This window comes from Tachysurus vachellii, chromosome 25 (assembly GCF_030014155.1).
Source record: "Tachysurus vachellii isolate PV-2020 chromosome 25, HZAU_Pvac_v1, whole genome shotgun sequence".
Classification (NCBI taxonomy): Eukaryota; Metazoa; Chordata; class Actinopteri; order Siluriformes; family Bagridae; genus Tachysurus; species Tachysurus vachellii.
In genome coordinates this window covers 12,495,607-12,509,174 of record NC_083484.1, presented here as the reverse complement: position 1 = coordinate 12,509,174, position 13,568 = coordinate 12,495,607, and the positions used below count along the sequence as shown (strand labels likewise).

The following is a 13,568-nucleotide window of genomic DNA, read 5'->3' as shown; positions in this document are numbered from 1 at the left end:
AACAACACGAAGCCAAAAGAAAATGAAACCCTGGCAGTTCTGTGCAAGTTTTTCGTTTAGTCTTGATACACGTGCAGTCCCTTTCATTTCCATAATGTCACAGTCCAAATGAAGAGAAACATCGCTGGTTACACAGAATAGAAGTGTGAGGTTTCCCTAGTGTGGGAATGAATCGATACGCTGGCAGAAAGGTGCCTCTGAAAATGCTTACTCTTACACTTAAGATCCAAGCAATCAATCGCTGCCTCACACATGGTGCAGCCGAGAGGAAGAAACACCAGGATTACTGTGGCGCTGGTATTTATTATTGGGAGATATAAACTGGAAGAGGCTCCAAATGCAGTATGTTGTATGTGTGTGTGTGACAGGGAACCATCTACGTTAATTATACATCCAGGATGATCAATCTAGTAGCTATGTATTGCTCCAGGAAGGGACAGTAAATCTGGATGCAGAGCCACAGTCAGGAATGTAAACTGTTTGCGTTCTCCCTCATGGACAAATCCATGAATCTCTGCTGTACACTGAGCTATTAAAATGCTTAATGCGGGTGCAGTGACGACCCTATCGAATTGCCCTCGACAGTACCATTCAGCAATAAATAAATAAATAAATAAATAAATAAACATTTAGCTTGTGCAATAAACAGCTACTCCAAGTTACGTTTCAAAAATATCCGATGTCAATCAAACATTTGGGGGAAATTAAATTGTTTTTATTATTTACAATGACTGGTTCACATATTAAGAATTATTCCTAATTTATTTAAGATGTATTATTTATTTATTCTCTCACTCACTCATTTTCTACCGCTTATCCGAACTATCTCGGGTCACGGGCATCGAGGCTTATTTATTTTTATTTATTATTTAATTTATTTTAATATTTATCCATAAGATTTAGATTATATAATTGTGTAAAAAAAAAAAAAAAATGTAAAAATGTATTTGTTTTAATGCTGTAGTGTAGTACATGCTTACAATATTAAATTCAATTTAATGGCACGGTGGCTTAGTGGTTAGCACGTTCGCCTCACACCTCCAGGGTCGGGGTTCGATTCCCGCCTCCACCTTGTGTGTGTGGAGTTTGCATGTTCTCCCCGTGCCTCGGGGGTTTCCTCCGGGTACTCCAGTTTCCTCCCCCGGTCCAAAGACATGCATGGTAGTGCATCTCCATGCATCTCTGGAAAATTGTCCGTAGTGTGTGATTGCGTGAGTGAATGAGAGTGTGTGTGTGCCCTGCGATGGGTTGGCACTCCGTCCAGGGTGTATCCTGCCTTGATGCCCGATGACGCCTGAGATAGGCACAGGCTCCCCGTGACCCGAGGTAGTTCGGATAAGCGGTAGAAGATGAATGAATGAAGAGTCAGTCATAAATAAGTTTGTTCTGGAGAATATCGAATCATGACTGGAGTGGAAGATTCCACACCTCTGTGGAAAAAACTAAGATAAATTTTGTCATATCTTCGTTTTAGAAATTCGTTTGTGGTTGTCTCCTGATAGATACCATTGAACAGTCAGGTAAAACTAAAAACATGTCCTTCAGAAACAGCTGATGTATATTTGAGGTTAATCAGAATCACTTCCTTCAGTAAGAGGATTATGGTAATTACTTTCGAACACGAGCTTGAATGTGATTGGTTCATTCTCAGCAAAGTCACATGCCTGTTCTAAGAGTGTACACATTGATGCACCAAGGTTAAATTTCTCTTCTCTTAAATTTTCCTGGTTTCTATATCACTTTAAGGTTTAGAAAAGCTTTGCCATTTTTTTTTTACATCGTAAATCCATGAAAAATACTTTTTATATTCACTTGCATTGGAATAAAATAGAATATTCATTACACAGTGAAATTCTTTTTTCATATATCCCAACTTTAGAGGTTGACGTCAGAGCACAGTGTCAGGCACGATACAGCGCCACTGTAGCAGAGACGGTTAAAGGCCTTGCTCAAGGGCAAACAGTGGCAGCTTGGCTGGGGCTTGAACCTCGGTCCTCTGAACACCAATCCAGAGCCTGAATCACTTGATCCACCGCTGTTCACCGTGCTGTGTTGGATTTTGCTCCCGATTCTGAAAAGATTGTCTGTTATCAACACAAGCTAATTAAGCTTCAAGTAAAAACATTTGTGCCGCCGCTGTGTGTAGTGCAGCGGGAAGTGAATTTCAGCTTCCAGGTTCATCTCATGACTGTAAAGTGCAGTGGAAAAATATATATACAATACATAACAAATAAAAACCACTGATTTGCAAAAACTAACAGGAACTATTTTTATAAAATTTTTCTGGTTCTTGAGTTGTCAGGCGAATATAAACAAACAACAAAAAAAAATAGCTTGTACATGAAATCTGCTTGTCCTAGATGCCCAGGCTGCTGACTTGTCCACCCCTACAACAATAAGATGGTTTGGTCTGGCGAGTCACAACATGAACAAGACAAAAACAAGGATTTCTAGCCATAATAAGAGGATTGTACTTGCAAAGCTTCAACTGTATTCCCAGTGGCCTATTTACAAACACGATTATGGATTAATGGACTTGTGATCTCTCTGTTTTTTTCATTTAGTTATGATTATGTCTGACAGGGAAAAAACACTCTATGGTTCACAGCTGATTCTTTCAGTGCCTTGTGAAAAATAAATACAGAACCACCCTCTTTACATTATTGATTTAACGAGTCTCATTGTGATGAGTCTATTTATATGGACTGCATGCGGAAACTAAAATTGAGTTGAAACTTGATCACAGACAACATCAAAATGTTACAAATGGCTTGCAGAGATAGAGAGTCCCAGAAGGGATATAATCCAAACAATGGATCAGACCACATAAAAGAAACCACATTTTAAATACCACACACACACACACACACACACACACACACACACACACACACACACACAGCAGCCTAATCTAATGAACGTTATCCTGTCTGACATTTGCGTGCTCGTGTGCACGTTCAGTACATGTGAGTGTTCATGGATCGCGGAGTCACCGCTGTTCGAGCCAGAGTCTCACCGATGAGACAGTGAGCCGTAAATACTGTGGAGAAGCTAGGCGGGTGTATGTGAAAGGTTTTCTGCAGAGACAGAGTGAATTGATGCACAGAGACAACTCAGGTGCTCAGGTTGCCTGCTTAGCTTAACCCCTAGTGGCCTTTCATCTGGCAATGCCATGCAGACCCAGAGCTGGACGCACAGCAATGAATAGATTGAGAAAATAGGCAAATCCTGGTGGACTGTCGCAAAACCGGTGTAGACCGGCAAGCTTCAGGCACTTTGAGTTGGAGCTCTGTGTTTTAACATCGCAGTAAACTACAATTGAGTTATTAGTCAATAAAGGGTGTTTTGTACTAGTCAATATTAACCAACACCAATAGAAGCCTCATCCCGCATTAGTAATGTTTTGGCACTTATCTAGTTTCGACACGCTTAAAAGCTATTCCCTGGTTTTCTGGTTGTTTTTCTTTTCACAAAAAGAAAAAACAAACAAACAGAACAGTAAAAACCATTATGAGAAATTAGTCAATTTATCTGAGTCCTTGTGTTAGAATTTCTAGCTTGTTACATTTACAGCATTTAGCAGACGCCCTTATCCAGAGCGACTTGCGTTTTATCTCATTTTTTTTATACAACTGAGCAATTGAGGATTAAGGGCCTTGCTCAGGGGCCCAGCAGTGGCAGCTTGGTGGACGTAGGACTCAAACTCACAACCTTCTGATTGGCAGCCCAACACATTAACCACTAGGCTACCACATGCATACTGTTACTGCTAGTTATAACAACAGCAGCCTGTTGAGTCATCCATACTAATCATCTGTGCTAACATCAATAATAACACAACATTTTGGTTGAACTAATTGCCAAACACTAACGATAAAACGTATTTAGACAAAATATTAAAGGTGAAGATCATCAGAATGCGATTAAAAACAATATTTGCTCTCCTGCATGCAGACATGTTTAAACAGATTGAGCAAACACCGGAAAAACGATTCATATCTCTGTGCGCCTGAGCTACAGAGTGGGGTAAAATCATGGATGCCTCCGTGTTGGACTTCCTCTTCTTAGCAACAAGCTAGTTACTGAGTGTGATGAGTGATATATTTATGTTGATTTGATGTCACTTGATGAACTCTGGGTTAAGAAGGCTAAGAGGGGAAAGAAATTATGTGTGCCGTTTAGTGGAATTATAACAAAATTCAGTCAAATGCAGCAAAAACTGAATCCCTCACTTCCACCCCAGTTTGGTGCATAGGGACTATAGAACTATACATGTCCTAGATTGCTCTTCAGGGTTAGCAATCAGTATGGATTCAGGGGTTTTTGTTGTTCTGGGAACATAAATGAAGAAAAACTTCAGAACTGTAAACAGCCACTTTTATCAACTCCTTCCATAATAAATACCAGCGCCACAGTAATCCTAGTGTTTCTTCCTCTCGGCTGCACCATGTGTGAGGCAGCGATTGATTGCTTGGAACTTAAGTGTAAGAGTAAGCATTTTAGTGGCGCCTTTCTGCCAGCGTATCGATTCATTCCCACACTAGGGAGACCTCACACTTCTATTCTGTGTAACCAGCGATGTTTCTCTTCATTTGGACCATTTGGACTGACATAGCACAGTGTATAAAAGGCTAGGGCTGTGTCCCAAACCGTTCTACACACTAAATAGGATGCCTAAATAGTATACACCATTGGTGTATTGAGGTACTACACCACTGTAGCATGTACAGTATATTTATCAAATTGTAAGATACCAGGAGGGGGCACGGTGGCTTAGTGGTTAGCACGTTCGCTTCACACCTCCAGGGTTGGGGGTTCGATTCCCGCCTTCGCCTTGTGTGTGTGGAGTTTGCATGTTCTCCCCGTGCCTCGGGGGTTTCCTCCGGGTACTCCGGTTTCCTCCCCCGGTCCAAAGACATGCATGGTAGGTTGAGTGGCATCTCTGGAAAATTGTCCGTAGTGTGTGATTGCGTGAGTGAATGAGTGTGTGTGTGCCCTGCGATGGGTTGGCACTCCGTCCAGGGTGTATCCTGCCTTGATGCCCGATGAGGCCTGAGATAGGCACAGGCTCCCTGTGACCCAAGAGTGAGAGTGAGTGAGTGAGATACCAGGTGAACAAACAAAACTTTCTAACATTATCTTGTCCTGTTTTGTATTTTTGGAAATCGCCAACACTGTTGTTCAGCTCCCTAGTTTGTGTTTGTTCACCAAGATCACACCTTCAGCACTAAAAACTCACCAGAAGCAAGTCAGCTGGCTAACAGACTAAGACACACACTAAAACCTAAGGCACTGTTGAATAGGAAAGTCTTTTCTGTATTAGCTGTCAGTGTGCTGCTCATTCAGATTTGCAGAGTGAGTGTACAAGCTGTCTGCCGAGCTCCGCACGTCTCTGAGGCTCACTATCATGAGCTATAAGGCTCAAAGAGAGTTGAAGGTGTTATGATGCTTGCGGCTTTATGTTCAGACTTACCAGATATTTGTGGGTGGATCTTTGGCTGTACTACATTCAGGTATGACGATGATGCGGGATCTCTGCTAGTGTATGATGTGTGCATTCAAAATTTCCAGCTACACTGAAAATTTCCGAAGATATGTGGACATCTGAACATCACAAAATGATCCTGAATGCCTTTTTTATACTGCTGAATTGCAATTTCCTTTCACTGATCCTCAACCTGTTCCAGCATGACAGTGCACCTGTGCACAAAGCAAGCTCCATGAAGACATGGATTGCTAAGGATGGAGTGGAAGAACTTGAGCCCTGACACTTCCTCGGCCCTACATCAGTGCCTGAACTCACTAAAGCTCTTGTTGCTGAATGATCACAAATCCCCACAGCCCTGAACTCCAACATCTAATGGAAAGTCTTCCCAGAAGAGTGAAAATGCTAAAGGGGGAGAAACTCCATACTATAACATCTAGCATGATGGCCAGGTGTCCTCATAGTTTGACTATACAGCTGTGAGTTTTCAGAGCTGTGATGTTTCTCCAGCTCTGTGTCTGCATGACATCCAGTGGAGATGCCAGCTGGGTTTAAAATAACTAGCCAACCTGAGTACAATGCTGTCTCTGTGCATCAGTTTACCCTCTCTCCACAGAAAGCCTTTCTCACACACCTAACCAGCTTCACCACAATATTTACAGTTCCCTGTCTCAGCTGTAACAGCCACTCCACTCGAATCCTATGAATAAGTAACATGGGAGCAATATCTGGGGGAACGAGACGACAGGGTCGAGCTGTGCAGGCCAACGTTGTAAAAATGGCAGCCATAAAACTGTTTATGTCTTTGAGGCACCTTTCACATCGGAGGTTAGGAACTCAGGATAAGTGCAATATTGAAACAGATCTTTTCATATATATCGCTTAGAGGATGTAAACCAATTTACTCAATATACAGCTTACGGATTTACAGTATGTATACAATAGGAATGCGTCCCTCTGGTACTTGTAACTTAATGCTGCTAAGCCTCTAGACCAACCTCGAGGGATTGCCAGCAGGGTGATATTTAGGAACCATCATCCCAATTCAGCTTCCTGCTCTTTGTTTTTGTGAATGACTCACTGTAGCAGATTTATAGTTTATCTCCTCCACCAGGCGCTCGTTTCAGACCGGGTTCGTGAACCTCTACACATGTTGACTAAATCCTGGGTCACGTAAGCAGAGAAAAAGCAACAGGGCAGATATTCTGGCTTTCCTAAAGTTAACCATAAAGAGTGACGTATAAATGTCTATATCTTGTATCTAGTATATACAGAGTAGCTAATTTAAAAGTAAAGAAGTGTGATCATCCATGTTGGTTCGACGTCGATTGTTGACCTCGGGGTTGAGGAAACCCAAAACTCCCTGACTTTCAGAATAGAGATTCTAGGTTGGAATGGTGAGTTTCTTTTTTCTTTTTTTTCTAGTCTAAGTTACAAGTTTTAGTTAGACAACATGAAGGAAGAAGGTTCTGATCCAGAGATTCTCAATCTTGGGGTCGCAACCCCATGTGAGGTAACTTACTGTATATACATATAAGGGGTCTCATGACCTTTCTTCCAAATGTTATTTATAACTTAATGCTAACTTAATTAATGGAATATTTTATAAGAATTAACAGTCACATTATTAATTGTAAAATGTATTTACCCTTTAATAAAATTGGTGCTCGCAGTGAGTACAAAAAGACAAACAAACAAAAAAAAAACAATTAAGTTTAGAACTAGAAACTCTATAAAATACAATATTTACAAGGTTATATTTAGTCTGTAACCAGCAGCAAATAAGTGTCTGATCTTCTGAAATTGATACTCTGAAGTGAGATGTACAAGCCTGGTCTTCTCATTAGACATGCAGAGGTGCAAACAGTAAGAAAAAAAAAACAAACGATACATGAATATATTCCTGAAAAAACATCCATTTGCTTGGTTTCTGTAAAACAGACATTAATTCATAGATACTTTTTCTCTTCTGAATGCTACTCAGCACTAATCAATCGAAAGGCTGAGCTTACTGTGTGAGGAGAATATTAAAAACTAAATTCATTCTCAAGCAGGTTTGCCAAACACCTTTCAGAAGCTGTCTCCTTGTGAAAATGTCTGTAGGAGGATTTTCTTAATGAATAATTGCACATCACATTAGCGCCACCCACGATGATTCGTCTCTCTGTGCGACTCGTGGGCGATTATTGCAACGGTTATTGCCATCATTTCTATGTTACCGAGACGAAGTTGTTATGAGAAGAGCTAAAAAAAAAAAAAATCGACCGCATCCCGAAATACTCAAGAGGTTTAAAGACGTACTGGAAGCTGAGTCGGCCGTGCATCACTGTGGACCGACTGCAGGCCTCCGTAACCAGAGCCATAATATCAATAACTTGAATCTCTATGAAAGCTTGAAATTATGGACAACAGACTGCATACTGTGTAGTGGCCTGAACCGTAAGTGTCCCCTGTGGTGCTAGAGAAAGTAGCTGGGCTTTATTTATAAAGGGCCCACTTAGGACACTTAGTTCATTAGTCGCTTGTTATTTGGTTCGGTTTGGATTCACGTTGAAAAGAATTAAAGAACCTAAAAAGACAGACTGATCAGCGTGTAGCTGAAAACGTACTGGTCTGACTAGCATGAAATGCATGAAAAGAAGAAATGCATGCAGAAATCACAAAACTTTACACAAATCACATGATTACATAATTATATAAATAGCTACTTTAAAACATTTTTTGTAACATATGCATCATTTATTTCCTCTTGTTCTATGGTGCTCCAAATACCCATAACACATCACACGTCTGTACTATAGTACTACAGCTCTGTGCTTTGGCCCGGTTTTTGGCTCGTCTACAATAACGCTAAGAAATACTCTTTACAACAGCTGCTCTTTTTCTGAGCAGAAAAGCATCTCAGAATGCTCAACATTGTGATGTGCTCCAACAACAACAACAACAACAAAGAGACCACATCAGGTTCCGCTCCAATGAAAAAACCCCCAAAAATCAGAAATCTGAAGCTGCAATGTGCACAGGCTCACCCAAACTCGACAGGTAATGACTAGAGACATATTAGTCTATTTCCAATCTTCAGCTGTCCAGTTTCGGTGAGCTTGTACTTACTGTATCCTCCTGTTCTTGCTTTGACAGGAGTGGAACCTGATGTGCTCTTGTGCTGGTTGTTTTGCCTTGAATCGCGTGTTCTGAGATGCTTTTCTACTGAAATACACCACCAACAATCACATATCCCTCCTATTCTGATGTCTGATATGAACCAAGCTCCTGAACCTGGTATCTGCATGATTTAAATGCATCGCGATCAAATAAACGAATTAGCAGGTGTACAGGAGTTCCTAATAAAGTGAGCAGTAAAGGTATATTTCTGCAGGATGTAATCATGGACTGAAACATATGTACTTATACCTACAATTACGGTTACTCATCAAATAATAATAATAATAAAAAAAATAAATAAATAAAAATAAACAAATCAAAATATAATAAATTAATAATAACAACAACAACAATAATAGTCATTTATAGTATATAAAAAAATAAATATAGTAATATATAATATATTTTATAACAGTAATTTATACATAAATACTGTTTTTTTTTTTTTGTAAGATATCTATATTTCAGTTTCTTTGTATCACTCTACTTTCAGTCTCCATGTCAGCCTTAAACACTTACAATAGGGGCTTTTCCAAGTACAGCAGGCTGGTGTTCACCAGATATCACATACTGTAGCACCTAGAGCTTTTCTCGCCTTCCCACTTTGGTTGTGTGACTGCACTGCCACGCTTTATATATGATGCACTGTTACATAAAAGCCCGTGTGTCTGTAAAAGAAAGTGTAAAAACGGGTACGGAATTCAGTTTCTTTAACCGTTTCTTAAGCATCTTTATTTTTTCAATTATTTTATAAATTAAATTTTTAAATTTAATTAAATTGAATGAAATACTATATATTATTAAGGACATCCTTTTAAGGCAGACTTTTGTTACGTATTAACACTAGAACAGTGTTTTGGTCTAACCTACACAAAGCAATCCCTGTCTGTCACTTATTTATTCATAAAAGTGCATCCGAACACCGTCTTTTATGAAAAACAAATAGACCTTTTTTATTCAGCCGCATTAAAACCGCTGGCACCGTCTTTTCACAGAGCGTGTGAGTGCCGGTCTAATTTGATGGTGCGCATCAGGGCCGCTTGTTAAAATGCAGCTGATGGATCAGTTATGCGACTTTAATGGCGCCGCTGTCACAAAGTCAGGAGGGGGGCACAGCGTGCTACCGCCTGCATTAGCACTCTCCTCTGATTAGACTGAGAGAGAGCTACCAGGCCAGAACACGGCATGATTGGCAGTACTGGTGTGCAATCTTTCAAAAACAGGAGGCTTGGAAAGTGAGCAACAAAGTCACATTGAATAGCTTGGAATTGAATTTTAATACTAATGCCAAGATAAAAAAAAAATTAGTCATGAGTGCATCATTATGTTTGATTACGCAGGTAATATATCATTTACATTATTTAGCAGACTCCCTTATCCAGAGCGACTTACATTTTAGCTCATTTTTATACAACTGAGCAATTGAGGGTTAAGGGCCTTGGACAGGGGCCCAGCAGTGGCAGCTTGGTGTACATAGGAATCGAACTCACAACCTTCCGATTGGTAGCCCAACACCTTAACCACTAGGCTACCACATCCCTACGATAGGCTACAATACATCACTACAGTATTGAAAAAGGGTGTGGTTAACCGTATGCAACCATATGTTCTGTCCATCTTCACTTAGTTTTCACTCACGAATGTCCTTTACGATGACCGGCCACGTCCCAAACGGCCGGTAGGCAATTAACTTGTGAAATAAAAGCTGAAAAGTGAAAGATAAGCAGCTTGGCTTGCTTATTCCAGAACTATCTTTCTAATCTCCCACACCAGGAGCTGTAGTACTGAAAATGTGCAATTGTTATTCCTCTCTCAAAGTTTTCTCTACACTGCTGCTCAACAGTTAAAGCACAACTATACGTTATTCAATTCAGTTTTTTTTTTTAACAATGGACAGTTTTACTAACCCAAAAATTCATAATAAAGTTAGTCATTATAATAATAATAATAATAATAATAAATAAATACATAATAATAATAATAATAATAAATAAATAAATAAATAAATACATAATAATAATAATAATAATAATAATAATAATAATAATAATAATAATAATAATTATTATTATTATTATTATTATTATTATTACTATTATCTAAGATAAAATCCTGAAATAACCCACCCTATCCAATCCATATAATTCTAATCACTGTTAATCCTCCTAATCACTGTTATCCTTCACGAGCACTTCATTCCTTGATGCTTCAAGCATGATTTTCCTGAATTCTTTAGCCATTCTCTGAACTATTGTCAACGACAGGGCGAAGCATGATGAATCACTAATCATCAGTACTACATCAGTGAAGAATCCCCAGCAGTCCTCCTCCAGCATGCGGCACGTTCATGGGGCTGCGACTGACTGAAAGGTGAGACAGGCCAGACTCACGAGTCTACAAAGGTACGTGAGCAGAATCGATGAGATGTTACTCTGCTAATCTACAGGACTAAGGGCCAAGCTGCAGCACTAATGTAAAATCTGACTGTTAATATTAATTATTCCGTTATCCATCGCTTAAACCTGGATAAATAGAGATGATAAGAGAGAACCTTTGAGTAAGAAATCTTTGTATAAAATCTGGTCTGAATATCTGGTTAATAAACGCATTTATTTAAATGGTAGCTTGGATCCAGAATCTTCCTCAACACAATTGATCATTTCCATCCATCACATGACACACATCAAACCTCTGCTTGAGCTTTTATCTTTGTAGCTTTGACCTTGATTATTGAGTTTGTGTTCCCAAGTAATGCTGCATTTATTGAATGCCTGCACTTCTGCATGCCTTTGACATTTTGACATTGTCTCCGCCTTGTGCTTTGTGTTTGTCTGCTTTACCAAGAAACCTGTGTTTCCATTCAATCCCCGTCTGTATTGTTCCGTTACCCTTCAGTGTTTCCTTTGATTCTTTATAAGTGATGAGGGATCTGTTTTCCTGTATGAAAAATACTGTACAATCTATATTATACTGTACTATATCCAGACCGACGTAGAAATGTTTAAGAAATAAAATGATCGAGGACTCAAACCTTTATGTAGGAGGTTATTGAAAGTAGGAATGCCCTAATTTGAGAGATTGGGTTTTGCATTAAATGTGTTCCATGCCTTTTAGGGGTTTTTTTTTAATGAAATTGTAAATAATGTTTCCAGCATCATTTGGTAAAGACTTTCAGTCAAATGTGCTTAAGTTAAAGGTGGGGTCTCCATTGTTTGAAAGCCAGTGTTGACATTTGAAATCACCAAAACAAACAAGCCCCTAACCCAAATGGGTCCCACCCCTGTATTGATAGCTCCGCCTACACATACATACGTACTGTAACCCAGGCAACTAATGGAAAGAAATGTGTCTATCATAGCTGAAGGGAAGAACAATCTCTCCACCCATATTGACAAGACACGCCCCTTTCTGCTCATTGGCTACACGTTTGTTTTGTTTTTGTTTAGTTTGTCGTCCCGACTCAGTTTTCTGAAGCATTTCTCAAACAACGGAGACCCCACCTTTAATAAACAAAACACAATGGAAAACACAATGGCTGTCTCTGTGGCACGGTTCTATCTGGTTAAAACTCGAAGAAACCATTACAATACTATTTTACTGATGTGGAAATACACTAGATCTTATGAAAACATGGTTTGCCAAGGATGGAGTGGAAGAACTCAAGAGCACTGACCTCAACCCCACTAAAGCCATTTATAATGAACTGCATTGCTGACTGTATCATCCACATTCCAAAATCTAGTGCAAAGCCTTTACAGAAGATTGGAGTGTATAGATTGTGACACCAAAAAAAATTAATATTAAGGCAGACGGTTTTAGATTAGGATGTTCAATACTCAGGTGTTCATATACTTTTGGTCATACTGTGTATCTTCCTGCAATAAAATCCTTGTCCAAATCCTTGTCCAAATAGATATTCCAATTTGATTTGAAGTTGTTGCAATATTTACTGTATATTCTGTAGCAAACTAGACATCGGCTCATTTCATAATAATAATAGACAGGCTCTTAAATCTAACCGATCTCCAAACGCTTTCATCATTAGTAGTCCACAGAAATGCTAATATTAAACACTAAATAAAGATGGATGAACAATTTAGCATCATACATCATAAATGACATGCTAAATGGCTGCGCTAGTTAGCTGTTGACTTTTGAGGCCAGTGAAGAGCATGGTTTGCATCTTATGAAAAGGCTTGTGAAGTGCTTGTGAAAATGAGTGTGTATCAAAGCACTGAAGCAGGAGAGGAAATGTATTAGATTCACTTCATTTCAGATCATTCAAGCATCACAACCAGACACCTACATAGACACACACATACATGCACACATACAGGTACACACCATCTCAGAGGACCTCGTGACACACACACACACACATATATGCACACTACACGCAATGGAAAGATGTGAGTGCACGCTTACCTATGGTGTAGCCTCTCTTCAGCTCGCTACATCGTGGAGTGCGCCGCTGGGAATTGGTCGTGTTGTTTTCTTGCACCTCGATCGTGGTTGTTTTGGCAACAGGTGACGATGGCCTTTTTATAGACAGACTCGGGATGAAGCTGGAGAAACCTGGAGAGGCGACGTCCACCGACTGGGACTTCTTCTTCAGTCTGTGTCAGAGATATGGATGCTTAGAATTAAAAACTCACAAAACACCAACGTGCCGAAGATCTGCGATCTAGTCAGTTCACAGTGAAAGCTTTCTCTGAATAGTAGAGGTTTATACATTTATATAAAACGTCATTATTGTGGAAATATTATTGTGGAATGTTCACCACTCATCCATGCATGCGGTCACACAAAACCACATTTAGCCATACAGTGTATTTGCTGTTAACAAATGGCTGAAATTTTTTGTTAAAATGGGCACAACAGCACCACCAAGGGTTGAACAAATACACAGAATGGAGAGAAG

General features: G+C 39.6%; 1 protein-coding gene across 2 annotated transcripts in view; it reads right to left on the bottom strand.

Annotated features, from left to right (window-relative positions):
* oxr1a (oxidation resistance 1a) overlaps positions 1-13,568 on the bottom strand; it is a 147,313-nt gene that overhangs the window by 61,852 nt on the left and 71,893 nt on the right. For both annotated transcript variants that reach the window (XM_060861337.1, XM_060861345.1), the window contains exon 2: positions 13,073-13,263. In XM_060861337.1, coding sequence (XP_060717320.1) covers positions 13,073-13,263 — 191 coding nt within the window. The remainder of the gene's footprint in view (positions 1-13,072; positions 13,264-13,568) is intronic.